This window comes from Macaca thibetana, chromosome 14 (genome assembly GCF_024542745.1).
Source record: "Macaca thibetana thibetana isolate TM-01 chromosome 14, ASM2454274v1, whole genome shotgun sequence".
Classification (NCBI taxonomy): Eukaryota; Metazoa; Chordata; class Mammalia; order Primates; family Cercopithecidae; genus Macaca; species Macaca thibetana.
Genome location: NC_065591.1, coordinates 117,760,903 through 117,788,274, shown reverse-complemented (window position 1 = coordinate 117,788,274; position 27,372 = coordinate 117,760,903). Strand labels below are relative to the sequence as shown.

The 27,372-nt window shown below is 47.4% G+C and overlaps 2 protein-coding genes across 2 annotated transcripts in view; one reads left to right on the top strand and one right to left on the bottom strand.

Annotated features, from left to right (window-relative positions):
- The window catches only part of DCPS (decapping enzyme, scavenger), a 41,321-nt gene extending 18,546 nt beyond the window's left edge, over nucleotides 1-22,775 (bottom strand). The window contains 2 exon segments of the mRNA XM_050755723.1: nucleotides 19,721-19,895; nucleotides 21,806-22,775. Coding sequence (XP_050611680.1) covers nucleotides 19,721-19,895; nucleotides 21,806-22,006 — 376 coding nt within the window. The 5' untranslated portion in view covers nucleotides 22,007-22,775.
- Nucleotides 11,861-27,372, top strand: part of SRPRA (SRP receptor subunit alpha) — a 53,848-nt gene continuing 38,336 nt past the window's right edge. Inside the window, exon 1 of the mRNA XM_050755691.1 lies at nucleotides 11,861-11,870. The gene's annotated coding sequence lies outside the window, so the exon portion shown is untranslated. The remainder of the gene's footprint in view (nucleotides 11,871-27,372) is intronic.

Genomic DNA, 27,372 nt, shown 5'->3' with positions numbered 1-27,372 from the left:
TGAAAACATGTGGGGAAACAGGATACACAGGCACAGTCTCAAAAATATCTCCGCATAGATTACTTATTAATTACAAAGGGAACACGAGTCGCTTTACAGCAGCAAAAGGCTGCCACCTCAGCCAGGCCATGGGAGTCACCGTCACCCCTGCTGGGCACGCTGACATCACGTGCCTCCTGATCCTGTGGAATTCTGGCCAAAAACGCATAACCTGAGTCTAGTCACGAGGAAATATCAGCAAACCAAAATCCAGGGGCATTCAACAAAACGAGTGGCTTTATAACACCGCAAAAATGTCACAGTTAGGAAAGACAAAGAAGGCTGAGGAATTGCTCCAGATGAAGGGAGACTAAAGAGACGGGACTTAAAGGGATTGGATTACATCCGGGGTTGGGATCCGGGGAGGGGCACCCTGCACTGAAGCAACTGGCACAACTTAACAATGGACTATATATCACAGAAGTCTCATACGAATGGGAAATTTCCTGAAATTGATAATTTTACCCTTTTTTATATCCATCGTTATCATTATTATATGTATATATGTGGAGACAGAAAAAGCCAACGTGGCAAATGTTAACAGGCAAAGTCCTTTAATAAGGGAGTTCTTTGTACTATTCTTACAGCTTTTCTGCAGGATTGGAATTTTTTTTTCGTAGGAAAATTTTTTAAAGGTGTTAATACCTTTTGGAACCTCAGCCCTATAACACTATTCTAAGCCTGACACGCACATGAGTTCATCTACTCCTCATGACCAACATGAACAAGTATTACTATGATTGCATTTTACATATGAGGAAACTGAGGCCCAGGGCCTGGAGTGGCCCCCACGGGCCCACAGCCCTGTGTGGTGCTCAGGGTCGGGCCCCACACCAGCAGCCCCGTCTGCCCACGGCAGGTCAGCAGTTGAGGCCTGGTGGCCTTGCCAGGCTCTTCCTGCCACATGCTGCCTGGCAAGTGGACTGAGGGCACCACCTGCTCAGGATGGGTGATACTGGTGATACCCCTACCCAGAGCTCTTCCCAGTGGCCAGAGAACTGACCAACTCCCCAGTCCCACCCTCCTGCTGGCATTCTCATTAATTATTTATGTATTTATTTATTTATTTGAGATGGGGTCTTGCTCTATCACCAGGCTGGAGTGCGGTGGTGCGATCTCAGGTCACTGCAACCTCCGCCTCCTGGGTTTCAGCGATTCTCCTGCCTCAGCGTCCCCAGTAGCTAGGATTACAGGCCCCCGCCACCATGCCTGGCTAATTTTTGTTTTTTTTTTTTTTTTTGAGACGGAGTCTCGCTCTGTCGCCCAGGCTGGAGTGCAGTGGCGCGATCTCGGCTCACTGCAAGCTCCGCCTCCCGGGTTCACGCCATTCTCCTGCCTCAGCCTCCTGAGTAGCTGGGACTACAGGCGCCCGCCACCTCGCCCGGCTAATTTTTTTTGTATTTTTAGTAGAGACGGGGTTTCACCGTGGTCTCGATCTCCTGACCTTGTGATCTGCCCACCTCGGCCTCCCAAAGTGCTGGGATTACAGGCGTGAGCCACTGAATTTTTGCATTTTTAGTAGAGACGGGGTTTCACCAAGTTGGCCAGGATGGCCTTGATTTCGTGATCTCGTAATCCGCCTGCCTCAGCCTCCCAAAATGCTGGGATTACAGGCGTGAGCCACCGCGCCTGGCCTTCCTGTTGGCATTCTGGTAACAGCCCGGGATAACCCTCAAAAGCCTATCCCTGGAAAATGTTCACAATATATTAAGAGCACCTCCAACACTCCTTACAGAGTTCCCCGTCATGCTTTTTAACATTGTGTTTGTCTTTTTAATTCAAATTGTACTTGCATATATGCCAAAGAGTCAAACGAAGCTTGTTTTCAAAAACACTTTTCTGCTCCTCCCTGCTCCCAATTTTCAGCTCCTTCAAAGGCACCACTTTCAACGCTTCTGGCCGCCTCTTTGGTTATATACTTCCAGAATTCTAAATTGTATTTTTATATCTTGTTCCTACTTGACTTTTAACTTCTATTACTTACTGACTTCTCATTAAGGAAGATGAGGATTTACCTCTTTTTACCATCCCTCCACCAAATGTACACACATGCACACACACACACATATACAGATACTTCCTAACCCTCAACCTCAGAGTACAACTTTACCACAATTTTTGATAAATCAGAATTCAATATTGATGCTATGATGATGATGTACATGCTGTTCACTGCCAAATTTATTGTGATTATTTTTTCTCTTCAGCATAAATCTTTGGTGTATGGAATAAGTAATTACATTTTTACTTGTTTAATTTTCTGTTTTTCTTTCTTTTTTTTTTTTTTTTTGACACTGCGTCTCACTCTATCTCCCAGGCTGGAGTACAATGGCGCGATCTTGGCTCACTGCAACCTCCACCTCCCAGGTTCAAGCAATTCTCGCACCTCAGCAACGCAAGTGAGTAGCTGGGATTACAGGTACCCACCCCATGCCCTGCTAATTTTTGTATTTTTAGTAGAGATGGGGTTTCACCATGTTAGTCAGGCTGGTCTCAAACTCCTGACCTCAGGTGATCCACCCACTTCAGCCTCCCAAAATGCTGGAATATAGGTGTGAGACATCGTGCCCAGCCAGAGAAGGCATCTCCACCCAAATCCTGGCCACTTGCTTAATCTTCTATAAACATGACACTAATTCATTCCCAAATCCACTTCCCTGTTTACATAAATCTCTTGATGTGTTAAACTCATCAGGCAGGCCAGGCACAGTGGCTCATGCCTATAGTCCCAGCAATCTGGGAGGCCAAGGCAGGGAGATTGCTTGAGACCATGAGTTTGAGACCAGCCTGAGCAACATAGTGAGATCCCGTCTTTACAAAAAAAAAAAAAAAGCAGAAAAATTAGCTGGGCATGGTGGCTACTCAGAAGGCTGAAGTGGGAGGATCCCTTGAGCCAGGGAAACGGAGGTTGTGATGAGCGGAGATCTCGCCACTGCACTCCCACCTGGGGGACAGAGCAAGACCCTGCCAAAAAACAAAAAACCTCATCAGGCACATGAACAATGTGAGAACTTCCGGTTGCCACCCCTAGAAGTAATTCTCAAACTTTAGTGTGGCATTATTATTATTATAAATTCAATTCCTGGAATTTTCATTAGGAAAACTGAGAAAATATTTTCAATTCTCTGAAATAATTTACCAAGTAGATCAGCAAATAGGTATTCAAAGTTCCACCACAGCATAAAACAGAAATCATTATACACAATTGTCAGTTAAAATTTAAAAGTTATACTAAAAAAAAAAATTTTTTTTGCTACTGCAATCTGCTATGTGAATACAATAAAGAACTGTAGAAATACAACTTTAGGGCTGTGTGCAGTAGTTCACACCTGTAATCCCAGCACTTTGGGAGGCCAAGGCGGACGGATCACCTGAGGTCAGAAGTTCTGCCTGGCCAATATGGTGAAACCCCGTCTCTACAAAAACACAAAAAAATTAGTCAGGCATAGTGGCTCGCTTCTGTAATCCCAGATACTTGGGAGGTGGAGGCGGAAGAATCGCTTGAACCTGGGAGGTGGAGGTTGTGGTGAGCCGAGACCACACCATTGCACTCCAGCCTGGGCGACAGAGTGAGACACCATCTCAAAAAACAAACAAACAAAACAAAAAAACAACTTTAGGGCCAGGTTTGGTGGCTCATGCCTATAATCCTAGCACTTTGGATCACCTGAGCCCAGGAGTTCGAGACCAGCCTGGGCAACATGGCAAAACCCTATCTCTACAAAAAATACAAAAATTAGCTGGCTGTGATAGGCCATGCCTGTAGTCCCAGCGACTCTGGAGGCTGAGGTGGTGGGAGGATCGCTTGAGCCTGGGAGGTCAAGGCTGCAATGAGCTGTGATCGTGCCAGTGCACTCCAGCCTGGGTGACTGAGCAAGACCCTGTCTCAAAAACAAAAGAAAAGAAAGAAATGCAACTTTAATACATTTAGCATTGTTTGAATGCCTTACTTGGTCAAAGAACTTTTTGCATCACGTGTATTTTTTTTTTTAATCATTAACGTATACCTGCTTTGAAAAATACATGCATCGGCTTGCATATATAACATTACAATGAAAATAAACACAATGTTTCTAAAGCTGAACTTTCTACTGCTCAACGTAAAACAATAACTGTATTTTGAAAATTGTTTCCCAGATAAGAGGATTAAAAAGGTCTCTTGTAACTATTGGTAACAGTACAGAATCATCAAATTTGTAAACTGTGAATCACAAACTCAAGTTGGGTCCAGAGACATGGTGCAAGCGAGATATATTTTGAGACTTGAAACATCTGAAAATATATTTATTCTACTGTCACACATAGGAATTCGGTGGCTGGGTGTGGTGGCTCAACACTCTGGGAGGCTGAAACAGGGGGGAAAGCTCTTGAGCCCAGGAGTTCGAGACCATGGCAAGAGCCCATCTCTACAAAAAATAATACACTAGCCATGTGTGCTGGTACCTGCCTCTGGTCGCCACTACTCGGAGACTGAAGTGGGAGAATCACTTGAACTCGGGAGTTGAGGCTGCCATGAGCTATGACTGTACCACTGGACTCCAACCTGGCAACAAAGTAAGGCCTGTCTCAAAAATTGTTTTTTTCTCTTTGCTAAAGAATTTTAGGATAGACTGGCCAACATGGTGAAACCCCGTCACTACTAAAAATACAAAAAATTAGCTGGGCGTGGTGGCACGCGCATGTAGTCCCAGCTACTCAGGAGGCTGAGGCAAGAGAATCACTTGAACCTTGGAGGCAGAGGTTGCAATGAGCTGAGATTGTGCCACTGTACTCCAGCCTGGGTGAGAGTGAGACTTCAGCTGAAAAAAAAAAAAAAAAAAAAAAAAAAGAATGGCAGGAATGGCTGGGCGCGGTGGCTCATGCTTTGGGAGGCTAAGGTGGGCGGATCACGAGGTCGGGAGATCGAGACCATACTGGAGAACACAGTGAAACCCCGTCTCTACTAAAAATACAAAAAGTTAGCCGGGCACGGTGGCGGGCAACTGTAGTCCCAGCTACTCGGGAGGCTGGGGCAGGAGAATGGTGTGAACCAGGAGGCGGAGCTTGCAGTGAGCAGAGATCGCACAAATGCACTCCTGCCTGGACAACAGAGCAAGACTCCGTCTCAAAAAAAAAGTGTGTACACATGCAACTGCATACCATATGCACACACACAAAAGTCTGAAAGGACAGGCTGGGTGTGGTGGCTCACACCTGTAATCCCAGCACTTTGGGAGGCCAAGGTGGGCGGATCACTAGAGGTCAGCAGTTAGAGACCAGCCTGGCCAACATGGTAAAACCCTGTCTCTACTAAAAATACAAAAATTAGCTGGGCATTGTGGGGGTGCCTGTAGTCTCAGCTATTTGGGAGGCAAAGGTAGGAGAGTCGTTTGAACCCAGGAGGCAGAGATTGTAGTGAGTCAAGACTGCCTCACTGCACTCCAGCCTGGGTGACACAGCAAGATTCCATCTAAAAAAAAAAAAAAAAAAAAATCTGAAAGGACATACTCTGAGATGTTAAGAGCGATCAATCCTGGGTGATAGAGTTATATATATTTACGTATCACTTGTGTAACAAATATGTTAAAAGGAAGCTACCCCTTATAACTGAGCCCCAGAGATGTTACGTAATTTGCCCAAGGACACACAGCTATTAATAGTGGCAGAGCTGAGATCTGAACCCAAGCAGTCTGGTTCCTCTATGCAGTACTCCCATATCCCAAAGGCCCATCCTCTTTTGGGCCGTTCCTAGGATACCTGTGCTGGGGTCATGTTTTCCACAAGCAGCCCTATCAGATAGGAGAAGCATGACTAGTTCCAATTCTTCCTAGAGACACATAAACAGCTGTCAGCGAAACCAGAAGGCAAAATGAGGTGCCAGAGCAAGTGAGGTACAAACAGAGGGGTGCGGTCAGAGCATGCAGAGATGGCGCTGCTCATGCTCTGCTTGTGTTCTCCATGATGCTTCCTGAGAAGCTCAGGGAAGGACAGTCCACTCCCCTGAGCTCTGGAGAGCCGTGTGAGGACAGCCGCACCATGGGATACTGTGGCCAAATGCCGCGGGATAGCAGGTTCTGGGGGGAGCTCAAAGGGACAGAAGAGGACCTTCTTCCAGACTGGCTCACAACTAGAAGCAATAGCTGTTTTGGCCTACATTTGTGGTACCATCCTGTACCCTACCATCACCCCCACCAAGTATGGCAGTGTTAGATTATGCGGTGGGAGGCATAAGGGGGGAAGTCCCAGAAGAGGGGCCTGGTGAAGTTCAGGGCAGCAGCTCTTCATCTACAGGATGTTCTAGCGGCCAGAATGATGATAGTGATGTCTCCAGCTGAAAAGCACCCCCTCTAGGCATATGTTCCTTCTCTCTGCAGCTCAGATGAGCAGGCTGATGTGCCCCGGACTAACACAGCTCTGATTTGTCCATCAAGACCCTGAGGATCTGCTGCAAGCCCTTCTCCAATAAATAAAGCCACCCTTTGTCCCCCATCTAGACACAAAAGCCCAACTGCTCTCAGAGGTGGGAGGCAGAGCTATCTAGAGGAAAGTTAAGAGCAGCTGCCTCTCTGCTCCCTGCCAAAGCTAGCTTAGCCAAATCCCCAGGAAAATGCTGCTGCACATGAAACATGAAAACACAAACCACAGACAGTCTGCTCTCCTTCCCATACACATGTTCAAACAAGACTGCTTTCCAGCCGTTGCTGATGGCTTCTACAGGATGAGCTCATCTCTATGGCTCGGTCTGTGGCTTTTGCTTCCCCTTCACTCGGAGGAGCCAGTTTAACTTATTTAACCCAGATGTGCAGGCCCAGCAGCACTGAGAAGAAGCAACAGCAATGCATGATCTGAGTTGAAGCCCACCCGCCATGTCCTCTCCACGAGAGCCAGGCAGAGCCAGCCGGTGATGGGTCAGATAACCGGGCTTCGCGAGGCATGCCAGAGAAGGCCTGAAAGAACGAGAGGCTGGTGGGAGGCTCTCCTGGATCTGTTTTCTCTTTCCTCCTCTGTGGGATGTCCCCTGGCTGGGTGACACTCTCCTCAGCCCTGGCTGCATGGTAACGGGGAGACCAGGCCAGAGGGTGGAGGGAAGGCTGGCTGCCAAGGATCTTAAGTCATCCTCTGGCCCCAGGCCAAGCAAGGCAGGGTGTTCTCTGTCCTACACTACAGAGATACTGGAAGTGCTCAAGTGAAGCCCAAAGAGACCTCCACGTCAAGGATAAACACGGCTGAAGGGTGTGGTCAGGATCCTACTGGAAACTTCAACCACTCCACAGCAAGCCTCTAACCACTAATTACCTGTCTCTAGGAAAGCACAGAACTGCTATTAGAGACAGAGGAGAGGCAGACGCTGACTTTAGCAAGACCCTGGATCTGACAGGCTTCTTGTACAAACCCTCAGCTCCTTCCCTCCCCATCTTGCTAGTCCTCTGAAGTCCAGAAAGCAGAGGGGGGAGGGAGGCAACAGGACCTGATGGCAAAACCCCAGGGTCTCCTGGCCCACAAGCAAATTTGGTAACTCCAAACGCAGCCCTGGGGTGGCAGGAGAGCCCTCGGTTACAATGGATAGAGAGTGGGAAATGCTACTTCAGGATGGCTGTGGGGCTAATGGCACTCTGCAAAGCTCCACGTGAATAGGAAGAGCAAGAGCTGATATGCAGTGCATCAGGGAGCTATGAAATGACAGACTTGGCCTTAGAGTTGCAAGCCCCCCACTTCCCCACACACAGAAAGAAACGACGCTGGGGTTGAGCGGACCAGACCACAATAAGAGCTGTAGGCTGAACACTCCAAAATATGGCCTCTCTCGACTTCCTGCCTGAAGGCATGTCTTTAGTTCACTCTGAAAGGGGCACGGGTACCAAGTCTCAATGTTTGTCCCTGGACATGCCATACTGTGCTTCATTGTAAAATAGGAGTGAGCTCCTGTGAATCACCAGCCATTGAAAGAAACTAGCAGCCTGAATAAGGATGACCAAGATAAACAACCAGATCCCAGAGGAAATAAAATAATTTGAGGGTCAGGAGATAATTTTAAAAATAATTCTAATTAGTGTGCCAGAGAAATTCAACAAAATTTGGCCTCTATAAAAAAAAAAAGGAGCAAAATGCTATGAGAATGAAATAATCAGAGAACTAGAGAGAGGAGAATTTGAAATATGACTGTCAAATTAACACCTTCACTAAAAGGTCTAGAAGACAAAATGCAGACAATCTACCAGATTACAAGAAAGAGGCCAGGCACAGTGGGTCACACCTGTAATCCTGGCACTTTGGGAGGCTGAGGCGGACGGGCCACCTGAGGTCAGGAGTTCAAGACCAGCCTGGCCAACAAGGTGAAACCCCCACCTCTATTAAGCGACCTGAGGTCAGGAGTTCAAGACCAGCCTGGCCAACAAGGTGAAACCCCGCCTCTATTAAAAAAACAAAAAATTAGCTGGGCGTAATGGCAGGCATCTGTAATCCCAGCTACTCAGAAGCTGAGGCAGGAGAATGGCTTGAACCTGGGAGGTGGAGGTTGCAGTGAGCTGAAATCATGCCGTAGCACTCCAGCCTGAGCAAGAGTGAGACTCTGTCTCAAAACAAACAAGAAAAAAAAAAAAAAAAAGAATGTACTTTAGCTAATCAAGAGAGTAAAACAAGAAAGAAAAAGATGTAGAATCCAGAAAACATCTAACCCAAAAAGTTGCAAAAGGAAGTCTCAGATTGATACCTGAACAACTTGCTTAAAGAATCACCTGTTCAGATTGGAGAAGCAGGAAAGAGCTTTCTGGAAACAATGTTGCCAGCAAGGAAGGAGATATGATGTAATGCAGGGGTGTCCAATCTTCTCGCTTCCCTGGGCCACATTGGAAGAACTGTCTTGGGCTTTACCTGAAATATACTAACACTAACAATAACTGATGAACTTAAAAAAAAAGAAACCATGAAAAAAATCTGATGTTTTAAGAAAGTTTATAAATTTGTGTCAGGCCGCATTCAAAGCTGTCCTGGGCTGCGGGCTGGACAAGCTTGATGTAATGGATTATCAAACTGGATAATTTCAAGAGCAAAGTAAAGGTGCATTATTCTTTTAACCACAATGAAAAAAGAGGCAACTAAAAACTCCATGAAAAAGTAAAAGCTAATAAAACAGTGGTTCAAATATGAAACAAACTAAAAAGTAGCATGATTTGAAGGACTGTTAGAATGCAAGAAAAGAGAATCCACTCAACCTGGACATCAAAAGCACTCTCCAACCAGGCGTGGTGACTCATATCTGTAATCCCAGCACTTTGAGAGGCCAAGGTGGGCGGATCACTTGAGGACAGGAGTTCAAGACCAACCTGGCCAACATGATGAAACCCTGTCTCTACTAAAAATACAAAAATTGGCCTGGTGTGGTGGCGGGCGCCTGTAATCCCAGCTACTCAGGAGGCTGAGGCAGGAGAATCGCTTGAACCCAGGAGGTGGAGGTTGCAGTGAGCCAAGATGTACCACTGTACTCCAGTCTGGACAACAGAGTGAGACTGTCTCAAAGGAAAAAAAAAGCACTGTCCTTTGAGTGGCATGGGGATTATACACTGGGCAGGTGGAGAAAAAACTAAAACCTTAGCACTGTGGTTGAGCAGGCATATTAATATGGCCTCAATCATGTAAACACTGCTAACTGGTGTTACTGGTTTTCTTTTCTCTTTTTTTTAAGAGACAGGGTCTTGCTCTGTACCCAGGTTGGAGTGTAGTGGCAGAATCATGGTTCACTGCAGCCTTGACCTCCTGAGCTCAAGCAATCCTCCAACTTCAGCCTCCTGGGTAGTTGGAACTACAGGCACGTGCCACCACACCCAGCTAATTTTTGTATTTTTAGTAGATAAAGGGTTTCACCATGTTGGCCAGGCTGGTCTCGAACTCCTGACCTCAAGTGATCCGCCTGCCTTGGCCTCCCAAATTGCTGGAATTACAGGCATGAGCTACTGCACCCGGCTCAGAAATATTCTTTTTATTTTTTAACTTTTATTTTAGGTTAAAGGGTACATGTAAAGCTTTGTTTACAGGTAAACTGTCTCGCAGGGGTTTGGCATAGAAACTATTTCATCACCCAGGTAATAAGCATAACACCTGATAATGAGTTTTTTGATCCTCCCATCCTCCAACCCTCCACTGTCAAGTGGGCATTTAGGTTGATTCCATGTCTTTGCTATCATGAATAGTTCTACAATGAACATATATGTGCATGTGTCTTTACAGTAGAGCAATTTTTTAAAATTTCTTATTTTTTTACTTCAATAGGTTTTTTGGGAACAGGTAGGAACTTACACAAATAAATTTTTTAGTGGTGATTTCTGAGATTCTGATGCACGCATCACCTGAGCAGTGTACATTGTACCTACTGTGTAGTCTTTTATCCCTCACCACTCCCCACCCTTTCCCTTAAGTCCCATGTATCATTCTTATGCCTTTCATCCTGATAGTTTAGCTCTCGCATATGAATGAGAACATACAATGTTTGGTTTTCCATTCCTGAGTTATTTCACTTAGAATAATATTCTCCAATTCCATCCAGATTGCTGCAAATGCCATTATTTCATTCCGTTTTATGGCTGAGTAGTATTCCATGGTATTATATACACCACATTTTCTTTATCTACTTGTTGATTGATGGACATTTGGGTTGGTTCCATATTTTTGCAGTTGCAAGTTGTGCTGCTACACACACGCAAGTGCAAATTGTCTTTTTCATATAATGACTTCTGTTCCTCTGGGTAGATACCTAGTAGTGGGACTGCTGGATCAAACAGTAGATCTACTTTTAGTTCTTTAAGGAATCTCCACACTGTTTCCCGTAATGGTTGTACTAGTTTCCATTCTCACCAACAGTGTAGAAGTGTTCCCTTTTCACTGCATGCATACACACCAACATCTAGACTGGATAAAGAAATGTGGTACATATACACCATAGAATGCTATACAGCCATAAGAAAGTGAGATTATGTCGTTTGCTGCAACATGGATGGAGCTGGAGGCCATTATCCTAAGCCAACTAAGGCAGGAACAGAAAACCAAATATGTGTGTTCTTTTTTTTTTTTTTTTGAGACGGAGTCTCACTCTGTCTCCCAGGCTGAAGTACAGTGGCCGGATCTCAGCTCACTGCAAGTTCCGCCTCCCGGGTTTATGCCATTCTCCTGCCTCAGCCTCCCAAGTAGCTGGGATTACAGGCGCCCGCCACCTCGCCCGGCTAGTTTTTTGGTATTTTTTAGTAGAGACGGGGTTTCACCAGGTTAGCCAGGATGGTCTCAATCTCCTGACCTTGTGATCCACCCGTCTCGGCCTCCCAAAGTGCTGGGATTACAGGCTTGAGCCACCGCGCCCCGCCTGTGTGTTCTTATTTATAAGTGGGAGCTAAACATTGAGGACATATGGACACAAAGAAGAGAACAACAATCACTGGGGAGAAAAGGGGCTGGCCCAGTCATCCCCACACCCCAGAGAAGGGGAAGCATGCAGAAATGAAAGTCCACAAATGCCCAAAACCTAGAAGTAGGAGGCTGAAACCAAATACTTTCACTTTCAGAACTGTGACTGAAAACCATACTTCAGAATGAGGATGGAGCCCTTGAAATTCATGGGATGATTCTTCTAGTCCATCTAAGGACCTGCCAATTTGTCTTAACTTTCAACTGTGAAATACATTGCACATATAAAACATGGGTGTGTGTGTATATAAAATATGTACCACTTAAAGACCTAAGTAAAATAAAAAGAATACATATGCTCAGAACACACAATCCAAGAAACAGAATATAACCAGAAATTTTAACATTCTGTCTGTCCTGCCCCACCCCGACCAGGGATAATCACCTCCCTGACTGGGGGGTTAATCGTTTCCTTTTTGTCCTCATAGTCTTATTACACGTGTATGCATCCCTAAGCAGTATATTGTTCAGTTCTGCTTGTCTTTCAACTTCGTACCATTTGAATCACACCATGTGTATTCTGTGTCTTGCTTTTCTTGCCCTACATGGTGAGATTTATCCTTCATTGATACAGGCAGCTGTAGTTCATTTTCGCTACTGTAGAGAGGCACTGTAGGGCTATACCTCGGTTTATCTACCTACTCTACTGTTATTTGTTTCTAGTTTGTTGTATCATTAACAATGCTACCAAGCAAACTCTTTGGAGAATGGCCTGTCTTTTAAAACGCTCCTTCCAAACAAGTCCTCACCCCTCCCTCAGGAGGTCTGGGTTTTGCCTCTGCAAATAGCACAGGGCGGAAAACCCTGGCCTGTGGCTACAGTACCGGGAGTTCTCTGCAACCAGAGACATGATTCCCAGGATCCCATCCCTCTGCTCCCCGCCCTGGCCTCACTCACAAATGCCTGTCTCCTCTTCTGAACTTGAGATTCCATCTCCTGGTTTACAAGGGGAAACAATTGGCCTTTTAAGAGGTAGCTGGGATTTCTGAGTCACACCCCTCTCCCTGCTATCTCCCCAGGTAAAAGAGAACAGACCGCAATGAAAGAGCTCCATTGACAGGCGGCAGGGTGACAGCTATGATAGAAAGGAGATGCAGGCCCTGCCCCGCCTAGAGGGTCAGAGGAAGCTCTCAGATGCCAGCCTTCAGGCCACTGGCTCCAGACATGTGCCACACAGCAACAGGAAGAAGAAAGGAAACCTACCCATGGGCAGAGCCAGTCACTTTTCCATCTTATATATATTATTCCATTTAAAGCTCACATAAATGGACAGTTAGAAAAAAATTACACTGATTGGATGCAGACCATATGCCAGCTACTGTGCCACATGCTCTATACGCCTTCTCTTAATGGGTCCCAATCCAGGACAGTGGCCATGAAGTCAATTTAGAGGATTAAGACCAGCATTTTAAAAAAGGAAACCAGCTGGGTGTGGTGGCTGACTCCTGTAATCCCAGCACTCTGAGTGGCCAAAGCAGGCGGATCACCTGAGATCAGGAGTTTGAGACCAGCCTGGCCAATGTGGTGAAACCCCGTCTCTATTAAAAATACAAAAAAAGGCCGGGCGCGGTGGCTCACGCCTGTAATCCCAGCACTTTGGGAGGCCGAGACGGGCCGATCACGAGGTCAGGAGATGGAGACCATCCTGGCTAACACGGTGAAACCCCGTCTCTACTAAAAAATACAAAAAACTAGCCGGGCGAGGTGGCGGGCGCCTATAGTCCCAGCTACTCGGGAGGCTGAGGCAGGAGAATGGCGTAAACCCGGGGGGCGGAGCTTGCAGTGAGCTGAGATCCCGCCACTGCACTCCAGCCTGGGTGACAGAGCGAGACTCCGTCTCAAAAAAAAAAAAAACAAAAAAAAACAAAAAAAATAGCTGGGCGTGGTGGCGGGTGCCTGTAGTCCCAGCTACTCAGGAGGATGAGGCAGGAGAATGGCTTGAACCCAGGAGGTGGAGGTTGCAGTGAGCTGAGATCACACCACTGCACTCCAGCCTGGGCAAGAGAGAGATTCTGCCTCAAAAATAAATGAATAATTGTAAAAATTAAAAAATAAAAAAGGGGCCGGGCACGGTGGCTCAAGCCTGTAATCCCAGCACTTTGGGAGGCCGAGGCGGGCGGATCACAAGGTCAGGAGATCGAGACCACAGTGAAACCCCGTCTCTACTAAAAATACAAAAAATTAGCCGGCCGCGGTGGCGGGCGCCTGTAGTCCCAGCTACTCAGGAGGCTGAGGCAGGAGAATGGCGTGAACCCAGGAGGCGGAGCTTGCAGTGAGCCGAGATCGCGCCACTGCACTCCAGCCTGGGCGACAGCGTGAGACTCCGTCTCAAAAAATAAATAAATAAATAAATAAAATAAAAATAAAAAAGGAAACCAGTAAGACTGAAACTAGATAGAAAATACTAGACAGTATGTCATAGTGGATGGATAAGTATTGTTTAAAGTTTCACTTCTGGCCAGGTGCAGTGGCTCACACCTGAAATCCCAGCACTTTGGGAGGCCGAGGCAGGCGGATCACCTGAGGTCAGGAGTTCGAGACCAGCCTGGCCAACATGGTAAAACCCCGTCTCCACTAAAAATACAAAAATTAGCCGGGTGTGGTGGCACGTGTCTATAATCCCAGCTACTCGGGAGGCTGAGGCTGGAGAATCACTCGAACCCGGGAGGCGGAGGTTGCAGTGAGCCAAGATTGCGCGATTTCACTCTAGCCTGGATGACAAGAGCGAAACTCCTTTCAAAAACAAACGAACAAACTAAATAAACAAATAAAGTTTCACTTCTGTTCATGTCTGTTAGTCCATGTGTAATAGACCATAAAGTGAAACGTATCTCTCCCTGCGGGTGGTGGCTAAAGAGCGTTGTGAAAACTTCCTTACCTGTTTCATAACTGTCCTACTGAGGTAAGTTCAGTTTCTAACCTAATTGAACAGAGAAAATAACTGAAGCTACTTCCCCAACTTCATCTGTAGTACACACCACTGCCACCATCCCACCCCATCACTCCTGACATAACAGCCTCATTTCTGTTCTTCTTTCCTTCCCCAGAACACATGCTGTTCCTCAGCCCAGAGTGTTCTCCCCTCTTTGCACGGCTGGCTTTCTTCCCATCCTTCAGGTCTCAGCCTGGGCATCATCTCCACTGCAGAGAGCCCTCCTAGAGCCCTGGTTTGAGTAGGCTCTCTCCTGCTCATGGCCACTCAGACATCTGCTTCCTGGTTTGCTGTCTGCCTTCCCCACTAGAACTGCAGAGACAGGGAGACATTGCTTATCTTCACCAACACAGGCCTCGCTTCTACTAGAGTAGCTGGCACATAGCAGACACTTCACATGTGTTAAGTGAATGAAGAAATGTCCCAGGTCCTCATGGTTAGCAAATGGCATACGCAGGATTCACACCCAGATCTGTCTGACATGAGGCTTGTTCTCAGCACTGGCGCCGTGCTAAAACTCAGAAACAGCACGTTGCTGCCCCAGCGCACACCATGCGAAAGCATGAGTGCCCCAGCATGACTAACTCCTAAAGCCTGTGCTCTCTCCGTTATGTCACTGGAACAGACATTGCAGCTGGCAGGATGAGTGGCTCACAGGAGCTGAGAACGTGGAGGGGATAAATGAATGAGGAGACTGCAAAACCTCCAGACTTGAAGAGAAAAAGAAAGCTGCCAGTGACCAGAGAAATACCAGAAAAAAATCAGTTGAGCCCATGATTTCCACTGTGGCCAGCTCAGAAATGAGGGGTGGGGGCTCCCCTAGGCAAACAGTATTCTAGAAAGGAGATCTAGAGAAGCAGCCAAAGACAGCAGAAAAACTCAAAGGAGCAACCATGCAGGGGGGCAGAGGGCTGAGGCTGCAGGACTGCACATTCAGGGCCCTTGGGGTGGGCAGCGTTGATTGACTCCAAGGCTAGGACTGGAGAGGGAGGTCCCAGGCGCTGACTTAGCTGGCCTTCCCACAGAGGGGACAGCTGGAGTGGCCACAGGACTATTTTGGCAATGCTGCCACCTTGTGGCTGTGGAATGCCCAGCCCACAGGAAAAAAAATCTACACAGGTCAGTCTGTGGGTTCATTCTTCACTTATTGAAAGCACCTAATACGGGTGACATGGCTCCAACCTTCAAGGACCTCACTCCTTATATCCAGGCAGTGACCAAACTCTCTGCTTTTCACCACTGTGTCTCCACCCCGACCCCAAACAAGACTGTGAGGACAAGGATGGTATCTTACTCATCTCTGAAGCTACGGTACGCGGCATAGGGCCTGGCACCTGAGACTAATAATAGCAGCTACTACTTAATACGTGCTCAGTGCTTTTAAGTACATTAGTGCATCGGATTCGTGAATTGCAACTATGAGACCTCCAAATGGAGATGTCAAGGAGAGGTTTATTTCAATACGAGCCTGGAGTTCTTAGAGAGGTCAGGGATGGGGAAATAAAGGTGGGCGGCGAAGGCACACAGATGGTGTTTTTTAAAAGACTAGTGCCTCTCAAAGTTTTACGTGCTTATGGCTCACCAGGGAGTTGTGCTAAAACGCAGACTCCAATGATTCTGTACTCTGAAACAGAGCGGAGATTCTGGTTCTACCAGCCTCCCAGGTGGTGCCAATACTGCTGGTTCACAAACCACACTTTGAGTGGTAAAAATCTGGAACAGAGGTTAACAAAAGATGGCCAGCTGGGCCTCTATTTGTACAATCGGCAAACCAAGAGTGATATTTTCATTTTCACAGGGGTTGAGAAAAAGAAGAAGGAAGGAGAAGGCGGAAAAGGCAGAAGAAGGAGTTGGGGAGACCATTTGTGCCTCACAAGGCCTAAAATAGTCACTCTTTGGTTTTCGACAGAAAAAGTTTGCCAACCCTGACCTTGAATATCACCCAGGGACAAGGCATGCAGCTAAACAAGGGAGTAACTGGGCCCTGAAGCAAACCGCTGTGACTTCCAAATCCCCATCCCCAGTTTTGGTAGGAAAAGCAGGAGTGCAAGGCACCACATGTACAGTCGGCCCTCTGTATTGTGGGTTCCGTATCTGCGGATTCAATCAAATGAAGATTAAAAATACTTAAAAAAAGAAGGACATTGCGTCTATACTGAACATGTACAGACTTTTCTTGTCATTATTACCTAAAAAACATGGTATAACAACTATTTACATAGCATTTACATTGCAGCAGGTAGTTAAGTAACCTAGAGATGATTTAAAGTATATGGGAGGATGTGCTTAGGGTACATGCAAATACTACACCATTTTATATCAGGGACTTGAGCATCCATAGATTTTAGTATCTGAGGAGGGTCCTGGAATCAATCCCCAGTGGATACTGAGGGATGACTTATATGCCAAGAAGGCAGGAAGGCCAGGGGCAATGGCTCACACCTGTAATCCCAGCACTTTGGATCACCTGAGGTCAGGAGTTCGTGACCAGCCTGGCCAACATGGTGAAATCCCATCTCTACTAAAAATACAAAAATTAGCTGGGCATGGTGGCATGCACCTGTAAATTCCAGCTACTCAGGAGGCTGAGGTAGGAGAATCACTTGAACCTGGGAGGCGAAGGTTGCAGTGAGCCGAGAACGCGCCATTGTACTCCAGCCTGAGCAACAAGAGTGAAACTCCATCTCAAAAAAAAAAAAAAAAAGAAGGCAGGAAAAAGTGAACTAACATCTGAGGCTCCCAGGTGGGTGGGGGTGGCCCTGGGGAAATGGTTATGGAGACACCTGGGGTTCTGAGTGGGAACAAGGACTTGTGGTGGGCCAATAACGCACTGCCTCTTTCAGTGCTTATCTTGGAAAAGACAATAGAAACAGAAGGAGCGGGCAGGGACTACCTCCATTTGTGTGCAGTGCCACAGAAGAACTGGGAAAATAAAGAGGAGAGCCTGTGAATTCCACAGGGTACATCTGTGGGGCAGAACCTTCTGAATTTTGGCCAAGGGTGGGGAAGGTAGGTAGAAGGATTTCGGAAGGTGAGGAAAAGGGTGTGGCAGTAAAATAACAGCCTCAGAGCCTGTAATGTGGAGGCCACCCCAAGTTGTGTTTGGCCACAGTGCCTTCTGTCATGCTTCTGCCGCCCTGTGCTGAGGAATACATTTGCTTAAATGTCAATGCCTGAGAAAGTAAATACAGCTGTCCATTTCCATCAACTTGTACCAATTAATCTGGCTTTTGCTCAATGGAAGACAAGGCTGTTTTGCATTAAGTCATGAAAGGTTTGCTTGTCTCACCATCAAGTGTTCACATATATTTCCAAAGGACAATAATAGCACCCATTCATGGAGGGCAGAAAAGAATATCTATCAAAAGACTGTGGGGCAGGATATCTGTAAAGCCAGACTGCTATTAAATGCTGGAGGGCAAACAAAGAGACAGAAGGATATGACAAAGTCACCATGTGCTGTAAAACAGATTCCAGAATTTGCTGGTTGGAAGGAATCTTTAAGGTCAACCAGTCTCCCTCATGTTTCTAACAAAGCTGCCTACAAAATCTAACCATCTTGAGAAAAAATGCCCATGTCACACCTGGCTTTTGGCATGGAATATTCTTTTTAATAAATTAAGAAATGTTTGCAATGAAAAACAAATCTCTGCCTTTTAACCCATGAATTCCTGCCCTTCTCTCCCATCCCCCTTGATCACACTAGTTGTCTCTCCCACCAGAAAGTAGGTTCCTTCAGGGAAGTGACTGATTTTTGCAGCACCCGACAAGCTGGCCGGCCCACAGAATGAGGATGGTGAGCAAGACCCCAGTCTACTGAAAAGCCTTAGCTTTCCTGCCACCTACTGGCTGTGTGACTTTGGACAAGTTATTTAAACTTTCAAAAGCCAGTTTCCTGACTTGTAAAGTCCTCTCACAAGAGGGCTGTTTTGAGGATTAACTGCGTTAATACATGTAGATTACTTGGAATGCTGACTGGCACAATAGTAAGGATTTCCTAAGTGTTGACAATTTTTTTTTTTTTTTTTTTTGAGACAGAGTCTCGCTCTGTTGCCCAGGCTGGAGTGCAGTGGCCGGATCTCAGCTCACTGCAAGCTCCGCCTCCCAGGTTCACGCCATTCTCCTGCCTCAGCCTCCCGAGTAGCTGGCACTACAGGCGCCCGCCACCTCGCCCGGCTAGTTTTTTGTATTTTTTAGTAGAGACGGGGTTTCACCGTGTTAGCCAGGATGGTCTCCATCTCCTGACCTCGTGATCGGCCCGTCTCGGCCTCCCAAAGTGCTGGGATTATAGGCTTGAGCCACCGCGCCCAGCCAAGTGTTGACAATTTTTATCATTCAATTAGTAGATTAATCTATTATTCTGGCCAGGCACGGTGGCTCACACCTGTAATCCCAGCACTTTGGGAGGCCAAGACGGGTGGATCACAAGGTCAGAAGTTCAAGACCAGACTGGCCATGATGAAAACCCCCGTCTCTACTAAAAACACAAAAATTAGCCGGGCGTGGTGGCAGGCGCCAGTAATCCCAGCTACTTGGGAGGCCAAGGCAGGAGAATTGCTTGAACCTGTGAGGCGGAGGTTGCAGTGAGCTGAGATCACGCCATTGCACTCCAGCCTGGGCGACAGAGCAAGACTCCATTAAAAAAAAAAAAAAAAAATCTATTATTCTGTCCCATGAATCACACTCTTTCCCTAAAACATACTACACTAGAACAAGGTTTCTCTCTTTTTTTTTTTTTTGAGACAGGGTTTTGCTCTGTCACCCAGGCTGGAGTGCAGTGGTGCAATCTCAGCTCACTGCAACCTCTGCCTCCTGGGTTCAAGCGAGTCTCCCACCTCAGCCTCCCAAGTAGCTGGGATTACAGGTGAGCACCACCACCCTGGCTAAATTTTGTATTTTTAGTAGAGATGAGGTTTCACCATGTTGGCCAAGAGTCTGGTCTTGAACTCCCGACCTCAGGTGATCTGCCTGCCTTGGCCTCCCAAAGTGCTGGGATTACAGGCAAAGGCCACCACGCCCGGCCAGGTTTCTGAGTTTCAGCACTATTGACATTACTTTGCTGTGGGAGCCTGTCCTGTATATTGTAAGGTGTTTAGCAGCATTCTTGGTCTCCACCCACTAGATGCCAAAAGTAACACCCCACCACCACCCCTCATTCTGACAACCAAAAATGTCTTAACCGATGGCCAAATGTCCACTAGGGAGGAAATCTCTCTATTGTACTAGAATATGCAAATAGAAAGTCTGGTCACTATACCACCTAATTTCCCACCATCCCATTCTCCCTCCATACAGCCACCTTGGCCACCTCTTGCTCACCACTCAGTTGTCTTGGAGGGAACAAGTGATAGGTGCTGTAGATATCGTTGGAGAACTGCAACTGGAGCTCAGGGCTGCCTGTCAGGAGCTGAGCCACCTGTTCCACCTGAAATGGTGTCTTCTCCAGGATCACAACGGCATCCTCTCCATCCCCATCCCCAGAGGACTCATTCACCTGTGGGTAGAGGCATCATCAGTGGGCTCAAGGGCAGAACCACAATGAGACTGTGGAGAGCAGAGACAGAAGCTCCCAGGGCCTTTGAAATCAACTTTGAAAATACTTGGGATTTCCTTCCCTGAAGTTTTCCTTCTGGGAAGTCTAGCCAATGGCACTCACATTTCTTTTCTCAGAGAAGGCATCTGTCTTTTTTTTTGAGATGGAGTCTTGCTCTGTCGCCCAGGCTGGAGTGCAATAGCGCAATCTCGGCTCACTGCAACCTCCACCTCCTGGGTTCAAGCAATTCTCCTGCCACAGCCTCCCAAGTAGCTGGGATTACAAGCGCATGTCACCACACCTGGCTAATTTTTGTATTTTTAGTAGAGACAGGGTTTCATCATGTTGGCCAGGCTGGTCTTGAACCCCCGACCTCAAATGATCCGCCTGCCTCGGCCTCCCAAAGTGCTGGGATCACAGGCGTGAGCCACCGTGCCCAGACAGAGAAGGCATCTCCACACAAATCCTTGTGGCAGCTCTCACACCTTTCTTCCCCAGAATACAAGGCTTCTCAGTTGTCTTCCATTTTAGGCTTACAAGACTTCTGTCAAGTTCTCCCCATTTCAGAAGAAAAGATGAAAAACAGATCTTGAGTGACTTGCCCAAAGTCACACGAACAGTCAGCACTGAAACAGAAACTAGAACCTGGGTCTCCCAAGTGACTCCTAGCTCGAAAGCTCTCATGGCTAACACCTTCAACAGGTGCTGCACACTGAGGACAGCTGGGCTGAGAAAATCAGACAGAGCCTCATACAAAAAATAAATAAATAAAAAATAAGGCTGGGCGCGGTGGCTCACGCCTATAATCCCAGCACTTTGGGAGGCAGAGGCAGGCGGATCACCTGAGGTCAGGAGTTCGAGACCAGCCTGGCCAACATGGGGAAACCCCGTCGCTACTAAAAATACAAAAATTAGCTGGGCATGGCGGCGGGCGCCTGTAATCCCATCTACTCGGGAGGCTGAGGCAGGGAGAATCGTTTGAACTCGGGAGATGGAGGTTGCAGTGATCACACCACTGCTCTCTAGCCTGGGCGACAGAGAGAAGAGACTCCGTCTCAAAATAAATAAATAAAAACAACAACAACAACAAAAAATAACAGATACAGACGCATGGAAGCCTAGGCCAAGGTTCCCTGATCCTCCCAAAGGTGAGAGTTCCTGCTAGTAGTTCTGGGGAACCCCCATACCTGCCCTGGCTAGGCCTCCTCACTAGTTCCTGGAATGGTCTCCATCTCTCCTCAGCCCCTGCCAGACTGCTAAGCACGCTGGTATTGGAGCAAGCTGTATCTGTCTCGCCAGAAATATTCCGTAGTCCTGAAGATCAGGGATGGTAACTTTCATCTCCACATTCTCAGGACCGAGGTTAGTGTCTGGCATGCTTGAAAGCGCGCGTGTAGAACTGAATTAACAATTATAATATATTGTTCTCTGTTGTTCTCCTGTTAGGGCTGAAGTCGTGTAAGGCAGAGATCACATCTCCTACAGTCTCATGGACTGAGGGACATGTTTCCAGCGACAGGGATGAGCAAGACATCTAACATTTACTGGGTTCCTAGTCCCTATACACATAAATGGATGAACGGCTTGGGGAATGTAACATGTGATCTTTAATCTACAATACACTCTCCTAATAGATATTTCTAGTGAAAGAGACATTAGAAAAATTAGAGCTAGATGTGTTCATTGCCTTAATTTCAAAGGCAATCTTGCCGCCTTTTACCGCCCCTCTATGCATTCTAGTAGCGCACTCCCACCTCCCCCGAGTGATAATGATTGGTATTTTCCGGCCGAGATCCGAAAAAAAATCCGCCTCCAAGGCGATGATTGGTTCACCGCTTCCCGCATCCCGCCTCAGGGTTGCCTCCTGGTACCTTCCCGTGTAGGAAAATGATTTTGTCCCGCGCAGACTCCCTCAGCACTTTCTGCACTCTGAAGCCCGAGAATGGTAAGCGCACAGGAGCACAGGTACCATTTCCAACTCCTGCCTCCTTTTCTTCTGTGCTGGCGGCGTGGGCCTCCTCCACGTCCAATTCACGCTTTCTCTTGCCGAGTTGAGGGGCTGCGTCCGCCATGCTGCCAGGAAGGCGCCGTGCGCCTGCGCGCCCTGCGCCGGCCCCGCCCCTCGCCCCAGCCTAGCGGCCTGGCTGGGCTGCTAACTCCCGGCGTACCCTGCTCTGGCGCCGGCTCCTGCGGGCTGCGTGCATCGCAAAGCGGAGCCCGCTGACCTGTCCCAGGGCGCGCCTTTCAACCAAGTTACTGCCTTTGGCCCCGTTGTGGTGCTGGCCGGCCCTCAGGGAAGGGAAAAGAAGGTTGAGAGTCCCGAAAGCGGCGGGCTAGAGGTGGCTGCGCAGTGAAGAGGGACCCCCAGGCCCGTGCCCCGGGGTGGGAGCCGAAGACCCCCTTGGGCCACGGGAGTGTTGGAGGCCTTGTTTGAATACTGACATTTTAATCATAGTTTCACCGACGTTGACCAATTATAAGGGAAGCAACGTTTCTGACGCAAATCCGTGAACCCATTTTATTCCTTGGTCGATTTTTTATACCGAGTATTTAGGTCATTTCCATTTTTCTTCCATTTTAATTACTTTGCAGAAATTTTCGTCGTGATCAGTTTTTTACTTTGTAGACTCAGCACCTTTCCGCTGACAAGAAAGGTAAACGAATAGGGCCAGAAGAACCATTTCCATCACCCACTTATTTCCGGGCTGGAGGCATCCCATGCCTCTCTGTCTGGTTGGCCTGTATTTCTGCCCCGCTACCCGGGGTTATGATTTGCAGAATGATTCGTCTCCCAGGGTTTCGTTTCTCTTTTTTTTTTTTTTTTGCTGTATGAAATTATTACTTGTAACTTCTGCTGTTGAGGGTTTCTTTAGTGACCATTGTTTCTGGTTAGCCCGTTTTTCGCTGGTGTTATTTAACAGATCTAAATTTTGTCAAGAGTTGGTGCTTACGGCCGGGCGCGGTGATTCACGCCTGTAATCTCAGCCCCTTGAAAGGTCGAGGTGTGCGGATCACGAGGTTAAGATAGCGAGACCATCCTGGCCAACATGGTGAAACCCTGTCTCTACTAAAAATACAAAAATTAAAAATTTACCCGGGCGTGGTGGCCGGCCCCTGTAGTCCCAGCCTCGCGGAGGCGGAGGCGGGAGAATCGCTTGAACGCGGGAGGCGGAGTGTTGCAGTGAGCCCAGATAGCACCACTGCACGCCAGCCTGGCGACAGAGCAAGACTCCGTCTCAAAAACAAAAAAAAAAGAGTTACATCGTTTAAGTCAGCCACACATTATTTTTGCCAGTGATTTGAGTTTAGTTTTCAGACAGATCTAATGGGACAGTTTTTGCCATTTTCAGCATTAGCAACAAGATGCAACTTACAGTCAGTTTTGGTCAGTAACAAAGTGTACCATGTGTTAGTTTGATTTTTGGATTACTTCTACCAGAAATATAGATTAGGAGTTGGATAAAAGACTGCTTTTTTTTTGTGATGCAGAAAGCATTATTAGGAGAGACTTAGGATCTGTCACCCAGGCCAGAGTGCAATGGCGCCATCTCGGCTCACTGCAACCTCCGCCTTCCGGGTTCAAGTGATTCTCCTGCCTCAGCCTCCTGAGTAGTTGGGATTACAGGCGCGTGCCACCAGCCCAGCTAATATTTTGTATTTTTAGCCGGGCGCGGTGGCTCAAGCCTGTAATCCCAGCACTTTGGGAGGCCGAGACGGGCGGATCACGAGGTCGGGAGATCGAGACCATCCTGGGTAACACGGTGAAACCCCGTCTCTACTAAAAATACAAAAACTTAGCCGGGCGAGGTGGCAGGCGCCTGTAGTGCCAGCTACTCGGGAGGCTGAGGCAGGAGAATGGCGTGAACCCGGGAGGCAGAGCTTGCAGTGAGCTGAGACCTGGCCACTGCACTCCAGCCTGGGTGACAGAGCGAGACTCCGTCTCAAAAAAAAAATATATATATATATATATATATTTTGTATTTTTAGTAGAGTCAGGGTTTCACTGTGTTGGCCAGTCTGGTCTCAAACTCCTGAGGTCGTGATCCGTCCGCCTGGGCCTCCCAAAGTGCTGGCATTACGGGTGTGAGCCACCGCACCTTGCCAAAGTAGCTACGTTTTTACAAAAAGAGCCCAGAATTGAGAGCCATGAAGTCGGGCCCCAACACTGACTAGCTGTGCAACTTTGGAAAAGTCTCTTAACCTCTCCAGGTCTCCGTTTTCCATGTGCCAGCCACTGTTAGTTCTGAGCAAGACAGCGAGGCTTCTTCTTTCATAAAATGTATATTCAAATGGGTACGTGAGATAAACAAGGTAATGATTAAGTGCTGTGTATGGTGTTTTGTTATTTTGTTTTGTTTTGTTTTCCCCTGGAGAGGGAGTCTCGCTCTGTCTCCCAGGCTGGAGTGCAGTGGTGCAGTCTCAGCTCACTGCAAGCTCCACCTCCCGGGTTCACACCATTCTCCTGCCTCAGCCTCCCCAGTAGCTGGGACTACAGGCGCCTGCCACCACACCCGGCTAATTTTTTGTGTTTTTAGTAGAGACAGGGTTTCACCGTGTTAGCCAGGATGGTCTCGATCTCCTGACCTCGTGATCCGCCCGCCTCCGCCTCCCGAAGTGCTGGGATTACAGGCATTAGCCACTGTGCCAGGCCAAGTACTGTTAATAGAACAAAACTGGACAGTGTGAAAGAGCCTGGGGATAGGAGCCCCCCGCATTTTTTTTATCTGGGACAGAGTCTCACTCTGTCACCTAGGCTGGAGTACAGTGGCGCAATTTTGGCTCACTGCAACCTTCGCCTCCCAGGTTCAAGCGACTCTCCTGCCTCAGCCTCCAGAGTAGCTGGGATTACAGGTATACACTAGCACACCTGGCTAATTTTTGTATTTTTAGTAGAGACGGGGTTTTGCTATGTTGGCCAGGCTGGTCTCAAACTCCTGACCTCAGGTGACCTGCCCACCTCCCAAAGTGCTGGAATTACAGGCATGCGTCACAATGCCTGGCCAAGCCCTTTAGATAAGATGATCGTGGTCAGCCTCTCAAAAGGTGACATTTGAGCTGAGACTTGAATGAGGAGAAGGAACCAGCCATACCAGCCATATGAAGAGCCCAGGCAGAGTAAATATTAGCTGTCAAAGACCCTAGAGCAGTAACGTACTTGACATTTTTTAAAAAATAAGAATGACTGCTGGGCGCAGTGGCTTACACCTGTAATCCCAGCACTTTGGGAGGCCGAGGCAGGCGGACCACTTCAGGTCCGGAGTTCAAGACCAGCTTGGCCAACATGGTGAAACACAGTCTCTACTAAAAATACAAAAATTAGCCGGGTGTGGTGGTGTGCACCTGTAATCCTAGCTACCTGGGAGGCTGAGGCAGGAGAATCACTTGAACTCAGGAGGTGCAGGTTGCAATGAGCCAAGATCGCACCACTGCACTTCAACCTGGGTGACAAAGCAAGACTCCGTCTGAAAAAAAAGGAATGACCTGTGTAGCTAAAATATAATGAGCAAAAGAGAAACATTTGAAATGAAATAGTAGAGGAATGTATTCATTAGAAGCAAAATTCATCAATATGGGTATAATTTTGATTAAAATATAAAACCAGGCCGAGCGCGGTGGCTCAAGCCTGTAATCCCAGCACTTTGGGAGGCCGAGACGGGCGGATCACGAGGTCAGGAGATCGAGACCATCCTGGCTAACACGGTGAAACCCCGTCTCTACTAAAAATACAAGAAAATTAGCTGGGCGAGGTGGCGGGCGCCTGTAGTCCCAGCTACTCGGGAGGCTGAGGCAGGAGAATGGCGTGAACCCGGGGAGGCGGAGCTTGCAGTGAGCCGAGATCGCGCCACTGCACTCCAGCCTGGGGCACAGAGCAAGACTCCGTCTCAAAAAAAAAAAAAAAAAAAAATATATATATATATATATAAAAAAAACCAGAATTCTGCTCTTCAAAAAGTCTGGCTCATGCCCCACGTGGTGGCTCACACCTGTAGTCCCAGGTACTCAGGAGGCTGGGACTACAGGTGTAGTTACAGCCCCAGGAGTTTGGGGCTGCAGTGAGCTATAATCACACCACTGCACTCCAGCCTGAGCAAGAGAGCGAGGCTTTGTCTCTGAAAAAAAAGAATGCCTGTTTCAAGGAAAGGATGAGCTCATAGGAAGCCTCAGCTACCAGAAGTTCTATTAAATACCAGACCTCAGAGTGAAAGGAATCTTTATGGTAGCACAGTTAAGATTCAGTTCCTCAGTTACATTAGCCACTTAGCAAGTGCTTGATAGCCACTTGTGACTAGTGGCTACCATATGAGCACAGATGGAGAACATTTTCATTATCAAAGGAAGTTCTACTAGACAATGCTATGTTAGGTTACTCATTTATTATAAAGCCCTGTTCAATCGTTTAGTTTTTTAGAAATCTTAACATTTCTCCCATGCAAGGTGCAGTGGCTCATGCCAGTAATCCCAGCACTTTGGGAGGCCAAGGCGGTGGATCTCTTGAGGTCAGGAGTTTGAGACTATCCTGGCTAACATGATGAAACCCATCTCTATTAAAAATACAAAAATGAGCTGAGTGTGGCAGCAGGTGCCTATAATTCCAGCTACTCGGGAGGCTGAGGCAGGAGAATGGCTTCAGCCTGGAGGCGGAGGTTGTAATGAGCCAAGATCGCGCCACTGCGCTCCAGCCTGAGTGACAGAGCGAGACTGTATCTCAAAAAAAAAAACAAAAAAAAAAACCTCTCAAATCTTTTCTTTTTTAGTCTAAAGAAGGACTGGATACTTCCCACCTCCATTTCAGTAATTATGACAGACTAAACTGAAAACAAGTCAGCTACAAAACACTCAAACATAACTAAAACATTCTTTTAGTTACGTTGCTGAGCTCTCAAAAAAGTAAAAATTGCAGGAACCAAAAATGATGTGGGAGTTTGAATCTATAGAGTGGTAAGGGGATTTTTAAGGTGGAAGCTATTTTAAGGGCCATTCCTGATCTCTAGACATCTAGGACACGATTCAAAGGACAAGAGACAAGACCTGAGCTTATGTAAAGAGGAATTAAGATACAGAACTTTCCATAGAGCTAAGATCCCTGAAGGTCCACCAGCTCAATGAAGGGGCCAAGAATTTTTTTTATTTTTTATTTTTTATTTTTTTGGATACAGAGTCTCGCTCTGTCGCCCAGGCTGGAGTACAGTGGCGCAATCTCGGCTCACTGCAACCTCCACCGCCTCGGTTCAAGCAATTCTCATGCATCAGCCTCCTGAATAGCTGGGATTACAGGCGCCCACCACCACGCATGGCTAATTTTTTTGTATTTTTAGTAGAGACAGGGTTTCGCCATGTTGGTCAGGCTGGTCTTGAACTTCTGACCTTGGGAGATCTCGCCTTGGCCTCCCAAAGTGCTAGGATTATAGGCATGAGCCACTGTGGCTGGCCAGGCCAA